This window comes from Bubalus bubalis, chromosome 1 (genome assembly GCF_019923935.1).
Source record: "Bubalus bubalis isolate 160015118507 breed Murrah chromosome 1, NDDB_SH_1, whole genome shotgun sequence".
Classification (NCBI taxonomy): Eukaryota; Metazoa; Chordata; class Mammalia; order Artiodactyla; family Bovidae; genus Bubalus; species Bubalus bubalis.
The window spans coordinates 129543280-129559926 of record NC_059157.1 but is presented as its reverse complement, the minus strand read 5'-3'; the positions used below and the strand labels follow the sequence as shown (position 1 = coordinate 129559926).

Below are 16647 nucleotides of genomic sequence, written 5' to 3'. Positions count from 1 at the left end.
CACATATGGAAATCTCCTTTCTAAGGATCCCTAAAAGTCAGTATAGAGGTATTTTGCTTATAACTATCTTTCAAAATTGTTTATTTTATTTGGGGAGAAGGAAAAAAGGGAGGGAGTCTAGGGAAGTAAATATGAACTTGCAGCATGTTTTGGAGAAAAAGGCCTTGAATAAGAGAAGCAGTTATTTAAATACCATCGTTAAACAGCTACCTCTTCCAACTCTCAATAAGGACTTGAAGCTGATACTGGTTTTAGGGGTTTTACTATTCTTAACCAAATTTGAAAATTGGTAATATTCGATGACTTTCTTGATTTAAAAGAAAAACATTTCCTAAACAGGAACCTTTTTTTCTCACCATCATTATAGTTTAAGGCTTCTTTCCAAATACCTCCTATAAGGCTAAGCAAGATATTCACTTTGATTATGAAATATATAAAACAATTTTAAGACCAAAAGAACAAATGTGGTTAATAGTTTGATAAAACTTTATTTGATTTGATAGGTAAAATGGCATGGGAGTGACTAAAAAACTTAGAAATGTTATGACAGTTTTCCAAAACTTAGAAGATTCAAGAAAGATTTTTGTAGAAGCAACAGGAGAAAATTCTAAATGTTTGCCATCAGTGATGTGAAAATATTGGATATAAAAGCAGTAAGCTAGAATTTATTTCAGAAGGGAAGTTCTGTAAAGATGATAAGTTCCACCAGCCTTACGTACCCATGTTGGCTCTCCATAGCTGTTTTGCTTGGCAGCCCTTTTAGCTCTGAGTTATGTGGTTGTTTCTGAGAAGTGTGGAGAGTGAGTCTTACCAATAAATCAAAATTTCTGATAAGTTAAAAGGTAACTTTTTAGTCCACTAAGTAGGGTCTCACTCCCATTATTTTGCTTTATTTCTTTTCTAGTATTTATTAATAGTCTTTTTTTTTTTTAAGTAATGACCCTCTCTCCTTACTTTGAATGAAATGAGACCTAAATGCTGCACTCTCAGTTATACTGGAAGCTATGATACGAGATCAAAGATGTATATATGGGAAAGTGGTAGAACTTGGAGGCTTGCTAGAGAACAGTATAGTGTTTCTAATAGATAGCTTTACAGAAATGCAGTTAACAAGCATTCAGCATTTTCAAAGCAGGTGCGGGTTTTCGCCCTTAGGGAAGAAAAAGAAATGTATTTTACTTAGTGTGATCAAAGGGTGATCTGAGAAATCATTTCTTTATATATGTTTGACATTTTAAGATGTTTACTCTGTGTTGAGTTGCCCATAATTTAATACCTGTCCTCAGGTTTTAAAATAAAAGGTGATGAGTGCAAAGAAAGATAATTACCTGAAGTCAGATCCAGACCTAAGCACTGTTCTGCATGTATCAATATGTGGACACTCAAAATGCTGTTGACCTTATGGATGTCATCTTAATGAATCCCTGTCAGTTGGTTGAACCCCAGCAGTTAGTGAAGCATATGCTGTTAAATTAAGAAGAACCAGACAAACTCCTTGTTCGAGTTTCTAGTCTAGTTCAGTGCTCTCCAGATAAATCTGGTGAAGGACCAGATTGTTTTCTTGTTTTGTTGTTCATTTCTAGTTCACCACAGACCAATACTTTTGTAAAATACAATAAAAATGAATTACTAGGAAATGAAATTTAAAAGATATATAAAATAAGCCCCAATTTTGAAATTATTAGATTGAACAGTTACAAAAATATTCTTGTCAGATTGCAGTAAAATTGTCTAATCTCTTAATCTCACAGACCAGATGCATTTGTGTTCTCATGGGCCAGTAACTGTTTTCAGACCAACAATGATCCATAGATCACACTTTGAAGCACACTGGTCTTTTTGCCAGGGGGCACGAGTAACAGCTGCTCTTTCAACACTTAGGCTAAATATGTGCTGAATACACATCATGCTTTTCTGCCCACATAGTTACTCATTCTTTTTGCTTAGTCTGGAATGCTCTTTCTCTCCCATCTTCAGCTATTGAAATCCCATCCAGTCTTCAGTATGCATTTCAGATGCCATCTTTTTCATCTAAATACTCTCCCACTAATACCAACAACAACAGCTGGTTTTGAGCTTCCCTTCCCCTTTTTTGATATTTGTAGTCTGCCTTATACCATAATTATAAGAAGGCAGTATAACAGCGTGGTAAAGAGGTTTGGGTCCTGGATTCAAAGAAACCCAAGATTCAAGCCCCAGCTGGGTGAGCTTGAATATATTTTTAACTTCTCTGTTTCCTCATCTGTAAAATGTGTTTAAGTCTGGTGCCTATCCCAAAAGCAGTTATAAATGAGATAATCCACGAGAAGCTTCTTACCTAGTAACTGGCACACAGTAAGCATTCCATTAATATAACTGCCATTATTACTTGTTTCTGACTTACCTCCCACCCTTTCTTTTCTTTATCCTTAACTCAGTAGATTGTCCCCTATAAAAACCAGTGCAGTGCCTTGCTCAATGAAATACAAGGTGAATTGAAGTGCTTCTGCCATTTAAATGATACAACCAACCACTGGAGTAGAATCGAGAGAGAAATAGGTTACTGATAGTTAGACAGGTGGGAAGATTTTATAGAAATGACAGTATTTAAACTGATCTTGGTGTTAGGAGTCAGCATGTTGCCCCTAATTGGTGAAAGGCTCTGACCCATGTTCTCAGGCAAGGAACACTGCCTGGTTGGCTGTGTGGACACAAGGAGCATTTAAAGGTAGAGTAGGAAAGGCAGCCTGAGGTCAGGTTATAAAGGGCTTTACGGGCCTGTCTGAGGTGTAGTAGTTTCTCACTGAGCATGTGGGAGTTCTAAAGTTCTGCTTTCTACAGAGGCTGGTTTTGAGACAGAGGAGGCTAGAGCCCAGTGACCCAAGAACGAAACTAGGAAACTAGTTAAATCCTGTTACCTAAACCAAGATTTCCTAAAATCTTCCACTGAATATTAATATTCCTCCTGGTATTGATTAATTAATGTTTCCTGGGGGGAGGGGAAGAAGGGAAGTTCACCAAAAAAAAACAAATTTGCTCTATGTCTAACTCTCCCCCTGGAGACTGACCATACAAACATGACTTCTTGGCAGTCCTTTACTCACAAAAGTGTTTAGACATTCCTTGAACTAGGGTTTCTCAAACTTAACACAAAACTTTTTTCATGCGATGTCTGTAAATATCTCAAAAAACACAGTTAAGAAATAGTACTGTAAACAGTCCTAAATCAAGAGCATTATAATGAAAGAACAAGTTGAAATTTGGCTATTCCTCAGTGTTCAGCAGATCCTAGGACATTGATGCAGTCAGTTCATTGCCAAAAAGGAACCAAGTTGTCTCACATTGCCTGGTATTTGACAGGATTATTATGAGCAGGGTTTTCGCTGGACCTAACCAGTTGTTTCCCTGGTGGTTCAAATGGTAAAGAATCTACCTGCAATGCAGGAGACCCAGGTTCAGTCCCTGGGACAGGAAGATCCTCTGGAGAAGGAATCGGCAACCCACTCCAGTATTCTTGCCTGGAGAATTCCATGGACAGAGGAGCCTGCTGGGCTACTCATGGGATCGCAAAGAGTCAGACACGACTGAGCAACTAACTACTTTCTTTTACCAGTTGCTTAGGTTCAGAATGCAGGTTATTTATGTTCCATCATGCTTGTGTCTTCTGTCCATTGTGCCATCCATGAATGTACCCTGGTGCCATGCGTGTACTCGACACTTGGTGACTCCCAACCTTTGTGAATTGCAGCACTCCAATGAATCTATTTTTGTTGTTTTCCTTCCTCTGTTTTTGAAAGATGTGTAATGCAGTATGTTACACATGTAAAATAAATGAAAATAAGTTGTTTTAAAATGATAATCCTTGAGAAATTTACGAGTACCCCTAACTGTGTCAAAACCAGGTTGGGAATCATTGGGCTATGTGGTTATACCATTTTTCCCCCTTATTCTAACAGGATTGAAATTATTAGCACTGTGGCTTTAAGTAATCTTACCAGGTTATTTATTCCTCCTCAATATAAAGTTTGCATACTTACAGAAATTAATTCAGTTTTAAATCTAAATAGTACAACTTATTTAATCGACTTTAATAATCTATCATCAGTTAATTTTTAAAAAAACAAGATGAGCTTATTATGGACATGTTTAGCACTTAATAGTTGCTTAGCAACTTAAGGCAAATGATGCTTTTTTTCAAGAATTATTTATGGTATATGTATATATATCTATATGGTGTTTAGAACTTAGCACATAGTAAACACTTTGTAAGGTGTTTGCTGCTGTTGGTGTTATTGCTGAAGATTGGAATTCAGTCCTGCCTGGTTATTTCCCAATCTTCAAAATAATTTAAACTCTGCTTTTCTCAGTTACTGGACATTTTTAATTGAAGTTGCAGGAGCAGTTTCACCTAAAAAGTTCAAAGAATTAAACTTCAGTAAGTTTCTGAGTGGTTGATGTAAATCATATTGATCATAATATATTAAGATACTGAAATCCACAATCTCGGGACTTCCCTGGCAGTCCAGTGGTTAAGACTCTGTGCTTCCAGTGCCAGGGACGTGGGTTCCATCCCTGGTTGGGGAGCTAAGATCCCATGTGCCATGTGATGGGGCCAAAAGATAATTTTTTAAACATTTTTTTAAATCCACAAACTTTCCAGATTTATAGAAGATTCAGCTACTTGTCTTATATAACCATTTTACTCAACCTCTAATTTAAGACATAGTGCCTTTTAATCACTCTTAAAGTCTTCCATACCTTTCCATATTATATAAAACATGTATACATTACTTTTGGTTTTAAAGCGCTTGTTATTTTTTTTTTTAATGCTTTTTAGAAGTCCAAATCTATCAGTAACTAATATTTTTCTGCTTCACCTCCTTCAGCTTACTGAAACAAATTCAAGTATCAAGTGCTTGGACTCCATGTGCTGTTTCTCAGAAGGAGAAACAGCGTGTGCATCTGTTGGAAGAATGCTGGAGCGAGTAATAGGAAGATGTAGTCCATCCCATGTCAGCAGGTGTGAAATTTCTCTAAGTAGCCTTTGCTGCAGATGAGTATCCTATAAACTGGAACAGGTTGAACCTACATCTCTAGATACCTAATCAGTCAGCTCCTGCTTTTACCAGTTGAAGCAGGAAGTGTGCTCTTTAATAGCACTCTTTGATGCTATTTCACTTTGTGGCTTTAAGATAGGGGGTTCTTTCACTACCAAAGGAAGATAAAGCACCTTTGAAGAGACTTTTCATCTAATGAACAAAAACTTTTTGCTTTACACTCTTTCTCAAATGTGGTGAATAGGAGTGTGTATATGGTACTCTTGTTTTTATAACTTTCTCTTTTTTGTTATACCTATACTATTTTATTTCCTGTATTTTGTTTGCTTTTTGTATTTATAAAATAATCTGCACCTAATAGGAAAATCAAGAGATTTTGCTTTTCTTATTCTTCATGTATATTGTCTAGTAAGTCACTTGAGACTTTGGGATATTTATAAACATAAAAAAGGCTGTATTTCTGCTCTCCTACACCTTTTTATCTGTGTAATAAGGTTTTAAAATAAGTTGTAGTTTTAAGTTTTTACTGCTCTTTATGGTCTAATTAAAAGCTTATAAGTTAGAACGGGTCTTTAAATTATGGTTTAGAAGAATTTTATTGTTTTTTGTCCCTTCCCAAATGTATCTCTTGAATTAGACTTGCACTTTTGAATCATAACAAAAATACCATTTTTACCACTTAAATTATTTAAAAATGAAATTGATTCAGTTCTTTCTACATTTCTCCAAGAGACATAGTATTATTTAGGGAACATTAAGAAATAGAAAATTGTTTCACACTTTGGTGTTCTTTAAGTGGATGATATTATAAAGTTCCAAAGTGAGAGCAGCAGTGCGCTCGTGCGTGTGGTGTGTTAGAGGTGGCATAGACGGGTGGTGATTCCACTGTCCACAGAGTGCCACATGAAGTAGCATCACTTTCTATATGTGCCACGCTGGAGAAAAGTTTGGAAAGACCCCATGAGCAGGAAATCAAGGGTGGAGGCAACGCTGCTTTTATCTGTTGATAAAAGAATTTTTAATATTTGGTTGGGTTTATGTTTTAAAAGTGAAGAGCATGACATTATTATTATTATATTCTTAATTATTATATATTATTATTATAAGGTACATTATTCTTGTACCTTAGAATTTAGGTAACTTTTACTGGCGAACTTGTTCACTCCCACTTTGCCTTTAGTTACGGCCATTTCTTTATGGTACAGTTGAATTTATAAATAGAATTCTTTTAATATGTATATGGTTTCAGTCCCCATTTGTTGATTATAATGTGATCAAGAACATTTCCATAACACTGTGACATTATTTTATAGTAATTTTATTCCATATATAAGAATTACTATGAGCAGCTGAATTTATTGGGACATGTATGACTTACAAAATTGTATTATAAAATGCATTATAAGAAATAGTACTGACATGTACCCAGGCCAGTGAGTCTCCCAAAGGAAGTTCCAGAGAGACTGATATACATTATTTTACTTGTTAAGACAGGTTTACTGCACAGAACTAAGGTGGGAATTAGACTAAGAGACTACTATAGAACTTGTATAGAATTTTTTATATATCTTTTCAGTGTGAAATGTCTGTTTAATGACAATAAACATCTTCACTAACTACTAAAACAGATTAGAATTAGTTTTAAATTAGCCCAGAATATTTTTCTGTTCTACATATATTCCCACTTTCTGGATATCAGCTATTAAGGTAATATGCCCCATTACTCTTAACATAGCCATTTTTTTTGCTACATTATCCCTTTTGAGCCTGCCCGAGGGATTATATGGGGTTTCTTTCTGCATGGTCTATTGAAGGTGTCTGTTCTCATCTGTACTTTTTTTCACTTAAAGTTGTATCTCACTTTTTTCTTTTGTAAGAGTTTTTTTTTTCTGCTAATAAAATGTTTAACAGTAGTGAATATCTTATTTGACAGACTATAAATAGCTTTCCAATTTTGTTCAGCATCTCCAGTTATGTTATTGGTTACTACTGTCGTTATCTCTGAATAATCCAAAAAGTCTTTTGAGATTTGTTCTTTTTTTTTTTAGTGGATAAAATTATATAGTATGCAAAACCACTTCGTGCCTTTCTAAGGGCTATATGAAAATTACCACAGATCCATTAACATTATATTTAAACTTTGAAAAGTTATTTGTTTTTTACGTGTAATTGCTTTAGTGAGGTACATTTGGCATTCTGTTTTGATTTTGGAACAGCTTCTATTCTACATCTCTCTCTCATGTCTAATTTAAAAGGACAAGATTACATCTATTACAAGATGTAGAATCCCTTGGATATTTGTTCCATTAACTTTAAACATAAGAGATAATGGTAATCACTTGAGGAATACAGTTAGTGCTTTCATACAACACATTTCTAATAAAACTAATAAAGTTTTACCATCCTTTATTCTACTTACATTTTATTAATTGATGTTGTCAAACAAATATGCCATATTGCAAGCTATGTTTCAAAGGTAGCATCATGGTGCTCTGTAAAAGATATGCCATGTTGTACTCTGAAGGGCTGTGCTTCAGCAATAAATGCTTTTCTGTATGTAATTTACCAACAGTTACTTATCCTAATCAAAATTGTCTTTTAAATAGAAAGGAGTTAATATATAACTCAGTGTTTAATGTTCTGTCAAATATGATATTTAACAATATAAATGCACATATGTGATTTAAAAAGATCAAAAATGAAAGACAGCTTACCTAAGAGGATTTTCTATGTAAGCAGTGGTTGAAAAACAGGAAAGACTAGTATAAAATATTGGTTTAGGAGTGTTATTTGTGGTTATGTTTTGTCATCTGTGTCTGAGCATGCTTGTCCTTGCCTGAATACTAAGAAATGTTCACAGTCTCATTTCATTCATTTATTTTACAAATACTGAGTACCTACTATGTACCAGGCATAGGTCTAGGTACCAGAGAGACAGTAGTGAACAAGCCCTTCTTAAAGGAGGGTAGATACTGTTTAAGTTTTCTGGAAACTAGTAAAATTAGAGGACCTGTAAATCACTGGTAGTTGTTGCTTGTTTGTCTTCCTCTTCGCCAACTTTGTAAAGTTTCCTAGATTATAAACTTCATTGTGATTATGCCTACTTAATCTATTTAAACTGGAACTGCATACAAACTTTAGAGTCTCTAGGAAACAGATTTTTTTAGAAAAGTGATTTTGGGCCATTTTAAATGCTACTCTCTTCCTCTAACATCTTTATTAAAGGAAAGTGGGAACCCTGGAAAAAGTTGCATAAAATGTATTTATTGTTAAGTGCTTTTAAGTCTTCTAAGAACAGCCACCTTTAACTTGGTAATTCTAAACTGTCCTTGAAATAGGTTAGGCTATTTTAAGCATGGCAGGCTATTTTGAGTCTTAAGTTTTTTAGCTGAAATTGGTACAGCTGCAAATAAACTACTATATAATGAATTGCTTATGGTCTTTTCATTCAGACAGACAGTAAACTTTTTACAGACCAGCAGAGGATTATTTGTTCTTAGTTAAGTGAAAATCCTAGTGATTTCCAGGTGTCTTTGATACCTGTTGAATATTTACTTTGTTCAAGCTAATTATGCTAAAATGTTTAGAATTTATAGCTGAAAAGAAATAATAATATAATATGAACATACTGTTACTTCATTCTAAAGCTTTTGGTAACTGGGCTTTTTGTTTGTTTGCTTTTGTTATGTCAAATACAGCCTAGTTGCTTTTCAGTAAAACCAAATGTGCATAACTCTTAATAACATACTTGTTTCTTACTGAATTGTTAAGATTTTAAGAGTGTCTCATGCTTTACTACCTATAGAAATTGTTTTAATACTAGTGAATTTTGGCTAATATTTTTATATGATGACTAGAGCATTATTTTCCCAAATTTTTATATAATATAAATAGAATGTTTGGTCATTCAGTGCTAGTACAAAGAACTTCTCTTTAGCTTTTAAAAATGAATCAATCAGTGCTTAGTTTAATACTCAAACTGAATTTTGCTCCTAAGTTTTAGAGTTAATTTTTTTCTCAATTGATACGTAGGTCCTGGTGAGCCAAACTTTTCTCTTATTGTTACTTTAGATCATGGAGTGCATCGGATCCTTTCTATACCAACGACAGGAGCATCTTGACCCTCTCCACAATGGACTCATCTACTTGTTAAAGGGGCAGTAGTACTTTGTGGGAGCCATTTCAACTCCTTTCCTAAAATTGAGTGTGAGCATCCTGGTAACAGCCACACTACCTCTGTGGAAGTACTTTCTGAAATCTCTGATACTAGTTCATGCCACTCATAGTTATAATGGCAAACAAACAAAAAGCATTACCATGCACCCATGTCAGCCACCCTCTTAAAAATTTGTGAATAAAGAGACATTTTTCATCTCTTTATCTAGGTTGTCCCCATGTGGTTATGGGACTCCTAATGGCATTTCAGCCTTTTGCTAAGGCCACTATATTTTAATATCAAGGTAGAAAAGGGAGCTAATTCCTAGTTAATTGTATTTTTTAGTATTAGCTTGGTTATTGAGTCTTCTATTTAAATCTGCTTCTGTAAATTATGCTGAAAAGTTTGCCTTGAAAACTCTATTTTTTTATTAGAGTTATATTTGAAGCTTTTCATGGGAAAAGTTAATGTGAATATTAAGGAATTTTGGTCTCTCAGTGACCCATGTTTGTTAATTCTTTAGTGCTTTCTAAGTTCACAGAACAAATTAGGAGAATGCATTTCCAACTGTTATTTACTTGCACTATGGGTAGTATTGATAAATATATATCAGTCCCAAACTTTCTCTCAGTGTACTGTAACACAACCAGTTAAGTTAACCATATACATGCAAAAGGTGTATCATATCATATATAAATCAAGTCCATTCACCAAATTTCTAATTAGTGTTTACTATTTTCATGACAATGTAAAGAACCTATAGTGGGTAAATTAGATACATTAGCATATTATTTAATGTGTTTATCATTGGATCTTTTGCATGCTTTAATTTGGTAAACATATGTCAGTTTGCTTTTTCTTGTCTATCTGAAGGCTTTGTTTATAGTATTTTACAGTGCTGTTGTGAAGTCCAGCTATATCAATAAAAAAGTTTGGAAAGTATTTAAATATTGCAAATACTTTTAATTATATGAATCAAAATTTTAGGATAATTAAATCAGTAAAATGAGAAGATCCTCTTTTTGTGACTAGCTTAGAATTGCTCTTGCCTTTCAATAAGCTAGCTCTTAGAATAAAGAATTTCAGATGAGAATCCTGTTATTTTTAGGTTAGTATGTTATCTAAGTTACAGCAGCCTACCACAGTAAAGTCAAGTCTGCCCAGTGTCCCATTATAAGGTATGGCTATAGAATGTAAATGAAATAAACTCTAAAATGCTAAATTATATGGGGTAATGGCTATAATAAATTTAAGTGCTATAAATGATTAATCAGGTTTGTATGACTGCCATTAATTCACTGCAGTTCAGTACTTGCTTTCCATCCTGAATTTAACGTGATCCAGTGCTGTCATTTGTTTTGATAAAAAGTAATGTTTTAAAATTTGGAAATGATTATTTAAGAACTGTTCCTAAGCATATGATTGAGTACATATACATTTAAAATTGTATGGGAACGGTTGCCAAAATTTTCTGAATATGGTAATTCCTTTCTGTACATTTATTTTTTGCACAACCCTTCCACCCCTTTCCCGTTTCATGAATATAAGACTTCTAGAATTGGGCTGGTAGGGAAAGAATCATACAATTAAGACTTCACCTTTGTTCACTGGTAAGCTATTTTCTTGCCAATATAACATTTGTCTGCTTCAATAATGCAAGGATATATTAGGTTATAAATTTCAGCCTAAATATTAATTTTTGCAAATAGCACATCTTTATCTTAGATTGGATTTAGGAAAATGCTGTTATTCTGGAAATACTATAAAGGGATAATAAAAATTTAGTATGTACCCTCACCAGTTCATGTTTCAGAAGAGGAAATATTGCAGAAATTTTTCAGTAGAGTATTAGTGGATGACAATGGCAAACTTGCTCTTAGAATGTCTTGTAAAATGTTCATATAACAAAATGACATTTGGTAGCCAGGCATTGCATCTACTTTGGTGTTTATTTGCCATCAATTTAACTGACTACTAATACTAGGGAAGGACTGCAAAGCCATCAGGCAGTCTCTGACCAACTACAGCAAGGCATGAACTCAGCCAGCCTATTTGGTGCTCAAAGTATGATTGATATAATTTTCTGCATTCACCATTTGAAGTTATTTAGGAACTTTGTATCTGAAAAATAGCATCCACTGACATGCTTATCCTACTCTGTTGTTCAAAACCTACTCTCTTTAAAGGAATTCTTGTAAGAAAAGGATTTTCTGTTAAGAAAGTAACAGTGTTGTCTGCAAACTTCCAATACTTCTGTGTGCTAGATAGTCATTTTGTAAAACTGTTACTGCATAATGAATATTTGTAAATTTTCCTCCTTGCATATCTCTTTAAAATTATTTGTAAAGTACGATGTTGATAATTAACTTACTGTTATCCTACAAAACCAGGTACAATGCTACATGTGTTATTGCTAGTTACTGGTCTCAAATCTATTTACCTCGCTTGCTTGTGTTTGCCTAGCCTGAAGGCTGTAGCCCTGAAGATAGTAGCAATCGCCAAGTCAGTTTCCAAAATTGCCCATCAGCAGCTTTAGGTGACTCAGCAATCCTGCCTCGACTTTCAACAAGCATTAGGCTCACAGTGGAAGGAATGAGTGTGGGCCAGGGGAACTAGAGCTACCCAGGCTTGCTGTGGAGTTGAGAACGAAAAAGGGGAGAATTAAGTTTGAATTTCTCTTAACTAACCTCCTTGGGTCTTAATCTCTCTGATGTCCAGCAGCTTCCCAGACCTGATCCAGACTCTGGCACTGTCCTGAGTTAGGAGATTAAACAGAGGCATATCAGCTAGTTAGGGAATATCTTTCTCCAGCCAGGGTCATTTCTACTGCACAAGATTGTGAAATTGGCCTTGTGTGATAAGCTTGAGACTCCTATCTAATAGGCAGGAGTCACAACCACTAAAATATTTACAATTTATACGAAAAGTTTTTTAAAATACACTACTATGAAAAGTTTTTGGGGCTGGAGAAAAGGAAAAAATCATCCCATGTCTGTGTTTTTGCTTTAAAGATCAATTTAGGGTATAAGCAGGTGTTAATAAAACTAACACACCAAAGAGTTATATGAAACATGTTTTGTTATTTTTGGCCCTCCTTTAGAGATACTTTTATTTCTATCTAAAATGACTTCGGTTTTCATAAAAACAGAACATTATTAAAGTGCTGTTTGAGATAACCTGAATGATATTACTTCAAAAGATCATAACTAATGATATGTTTGTAATAATGGTGATTGTTAGATTTTTATGAATAATAAATAGTTGGAAATACTATCATAACAGTTTAAAATTCTGGACCTCAGACACTGTGGCTATCTTAATAGAACTTGTTATCTTCATTGTCAGTAAATGTAGCATACCTGTTGTGCAGCTCTCAGTAATTTTTTAAAGTTTATGAAATTATATTAAATAAAAATTTTCCTATATAAGTCAGTCTTTTTCCATTATTTAAATGCATTTTAAACCTCTCTCTGCTCATCAAAACCAGCACTGCCAAGGTTTTTTAGTTAAATTTTACTGCATTTATTCTCCAGTAAAGAAATGTTATTATGTGCCTTTCACTAACTGCAGTTTTCAGAAATCCAGTTCTTTTGTTACCCAAGTTGTATAGATTATCAGTACAGTTTCTGAAAGCTGTCTGATTGAAATGTACCGACTGTAAAGACCAACACACTTCAACTATAAATACATCATTCATGAAAAACCAGCCAGTGTAAATTTGGAAATGCCTTCAATGAATAGAAAATATGTGCTTTCTGGGACTTCCTTAGCAGTCAGTGGTTAAGACTCCAATGTTTCCAATGCAGGGAGCACAGGCCTGATGCCTGGTCAGCGATCTAAGATCCCGTGTGCTGCATGGTGTAGCCAAAAAATTTAAAAATTAAAAAGAAAAAGAAATGCGTTCATTAAAATATACTGTATTTATATCTGAAATATTCCACTGTCCTAATGATGCTCATTGTAAATGCATTATTTCCTTGCTGTTTATTAAAAAGGTAAGCTATTGTTTTTGTACATGTGTTAGTATTTGCAAGGGAAGACAATGTATATATTTTTTTATTTCTGAAATGAAATAGAACATGATCCTGGACAAGTCAATTTATCTAGGCCTCTGTTTCAAAAGGAGTTGAGGACTCAGACTATCTTTAGGATATTCAGCCTTTAATGTTTATTGTACAACATAATGAATCATGTTCCTAATGATTAAGACATAGGGCAAGAAAGTAAAATTTTATGAGAAATATTTCACCAGAACATGTAGTGAATTCAAAAACAATTGAAGTTTTATTTTGAAGAGTATTTATTTTGACTCAAAAACAAAGCTGTTGTATTTGGTTGGCCAAAAGGTTCATTCAGTTTCTTCCTAAGTTGGCTTTGGTAGCGCTTAAATTAGTTGTCTTTAACTTCATTTGAAACAATTTTGTTAGATTGTACTGTTACAGTTGTCATATAAATGTGCATTTTAAAAAATCAATTCATCGATTTTTGTGTAACCATTTTAATATTGAAGATGGAATAAAAAGCAATATTTTCAGCTTTATTATTTATTATGCTTTATTTTAAGAAAGACAAAAATACATCTGAAATGCAAAAAAAAAAAGATAAGTGTGGTATATGAAGAAGGTACTGTGATCAGCATTATACACCATGCAGAAGATAGCCAACATACTAAAAATATCCAAATCAAGAGTTGAAAATCATTTGCACCAGCTTGGTTATGTTCATTGCTTTGGTGTTTGGGTTCCACATAAGTCAAGTGAAAAATAAAAACCTTCTTGACCATATTTCTGCATGTAATTCTCTACTGAGACATAACAAAAACATTTCATTTTTAAAACAAATTATGATGGGCAGTGAAAAGTGGATACTGTACAATAATGCGGAACAGAAGAGACCGTGGGGCAAGCACGATGAACCACCACCAAACACCAAAGGCCAGTCTTCATCCAGAGACAGTGATGGTGGGATTGGAATGCTCATGGTGGGATTAGAATGAAGTCCTCTGTTGGAGCTTTTTCCAGAAAGCTAAACAATTCCAACACGTACTGCTCCCAATTAGACCAACTGGAAGGAGCCCTCAACAAAAAGGATCCAGAATCAGTCAACAGAAAATGTATGATCTTCCATCAGGATGACACAAGACTGACTGACTTCGATGACTGGACAAAAGCTGTTACTGCTCGGCTGGGAAGTTCTGATTCATCTGCTGTATTTCTAACTATGATGTCCATTTATTTCCGTCTTTACAAAATTCTCTTAATGGAAAAATTTTTAACTCTCTGGAAGACTGTAGAAGTTATCTGGAACAGTTCTTTCCTCAAAAAGATAAGTTCTGGGAAGATGGAATTTTGAAGTTGCCTGGAAAATGACAGAAGGTAGTAGAACGGAATGGTGAATATGTTGTTCAATAAAGTTCTTGGTGAAAATGAAAAATGTGTCTTATTTTTACGTCGAAAACTGAAGAAACTTTTTGGCCAACTCAGTAAATTGAAGTGAGTTCACATATCTGTGAACACCTGTTTTTGGAAGTAGCAGATTTTAAGGTAAAATGGTCTGTATTCAAGTAAAATCTGTGGATGGTGAAGTGCATTGATTTTAGGATTGGACGGTGAAGTGCATTGATTTTAGGATTACATTTTATCACTTTTGACAAATGTGTGTATCTCTGTAATCCTAACCCAGATAGAGAACCTTTCCATCATCTCAAAGTGTGCAGGAAACTTCTCTCCCTTTCCGCCCTTGGCAACCATTTTTTTCATTGTTTTCTGTTCACATAGACTAACTGTACCTGTTCTTGAATTTCATATAAATGGAATTGTACATTTTCACTTTTGTATGTTACTTTGTTTACGATGTCAGTGATATTCATACATCTTGTTGCATATATCCATAGTCTGGAGTATTTTTTTGCTACTCAGCAGTGTTCCTTTTTGTGAACATCTCGCAATTTATCCTTTCTCTGATTTATGGACACTTGAGTTATTTCCAGTTCGGGGTGATCATAAAGTTATTATGAACATTCTTCATGGATATGTTTTTATTTCTATTAAATAACAAGTAGAATTGCTGGGTCATAGGTAGGTCTATTGGAGAAGGCAATGGCACCCCACTCCAGTACTCTTGTCTGGAAAATCCCATGGACGGAGGAGCCTGGTGGGCTGCAGTCCATGGGGTCACTAAGAGTCGGACACGACTGAGCGACTTCACTTTCACTTTTCACTTTCATGCATTGGAGAAGGAAATGGCAACCCACTCCAGTGTTCTTGCCTGGAGAATCCCAGGGACGGGGGAGCCTGGTGGGCTGCCGTCTCTGGGGTCGCACAGAGTCGGACACGACTGAAGCGACTTAGCAGCAGGTAGGTCTAGGTCTATGTTTAATTTTATGAGACACTGTTAAAAAGTTTTCCCGAGTGATTGTGGGTGCCATTTTATGTGCACTTGTGTACAGTAATGTGAGTTTCAGTTTTATTATAGCTTATGATTTTAATTTGCATAACAAATGACATTTAACTCCTTTTTATATGTTTACTAGCAATTTATATTTTTCTGAAATATCTCGACATCGTTGGCCATTTTTTTCAACAGGCTGCTTGTCTCGTTACAGAATGGTTGGAATCCTTTTCATAAGGATGTCAGTTCTTTGTCAGATGTATTACTTGCATTTTTCTCCAGACTGCTCTGCCTATATATTTTCTTACTGGTGATTTGAGGAGCCAGGAGTGGTTTTTGTGTTTTTTTTTTTTTATGAAGTTCTTTTTTTTTTCCTTTTTGATTATGTGTTTTTTGTGTCTTATCCAAAATATTCTTATCAACCCCAAGTTCATAAAGGTAATTATGTTTCCTTCGGAAAGCAGTCTAATATTTAAATTCACGATCCATCTTAAATTCATTTATGTAAGGATTGAAGATCCTCCTAACTCCGTAAAAATATGTTTGGTTTAGCTGAATTGGTTGAAAATGTTCTCAGTCTCCATTGAATTCATTTGGTGCCTCTTTAAAATGAACTGACTGGGGAATTCCCTCGCAGTCCAGTGGTTAGAGCTCCAAGCTTCCACTGCAGGAGGCATGGGTTCAATCCCTGGCCTAAGAACTAAAATCCCACAAGCTGCACAGTGTGCCCAAAAAACTGAAAAATATACAAAATTGTATAAATAAATATAAATACTTCTGGACTCGGTTCATTTATCCTCATACCAGTAGCACAGTTTTGATTGCCATAGCTTTCTGCCTGACTTTGAGATCTGGTGGTAAGTTTGGCTATCCTATCTAGGTTCTTTGCATTTCTATATAAGTTTTGGAACCAGCTAATGAATTAAAAATCCTAATATGATTTTGATTGCTCTGAATTTATAGATCACTTTTGAAAGCACTGACATCTTAATATTGACTCTTGTATTTCATGAGCATGTTCTCTCTCTCCATTTGTCTTAGGTCTTTTAGGAAGGTTTTGTAGTC

The 16647-nt window shown here is 34.6% G+C and overlaps 1 protein-coding gene across 5 annotated transcripts in view; it reads left to right on the top strand.

Moving 5' to 3' along the window:
- The window catches only part of ATP11B (ATPase phospholipid transporting 11B (putative)), a 121409-nt gene extending 108789 nt beyond the window's left edge, over positions 1 to 12620 (top strand). For 4 of the 5 annotated variants that reach the window (XM_006075308.4, XM_006075307.4, XM_025287756.3 and 1 more), the window contains 2 exons: positions 4866 to 4999; positions 9108 to 12620. In XM_006075308.4, the coding sequence (XP_006075370.1) occupies positions 4866 to 4968 (103 nt within the window). In that variant the 3' untranslated portion in view covers positions 4969 to 4999; positions 9108 to 12620. Of the gene's footprint in view, positions 1 to 4865; positions 5000 to 9107 lie in introns of those variants that run through there. The other variant, XM_006075310.4, reaches the window with a different exon arrangement.
- Positions 12621 to 16647: the final 4027 nt, after the last annotated feature.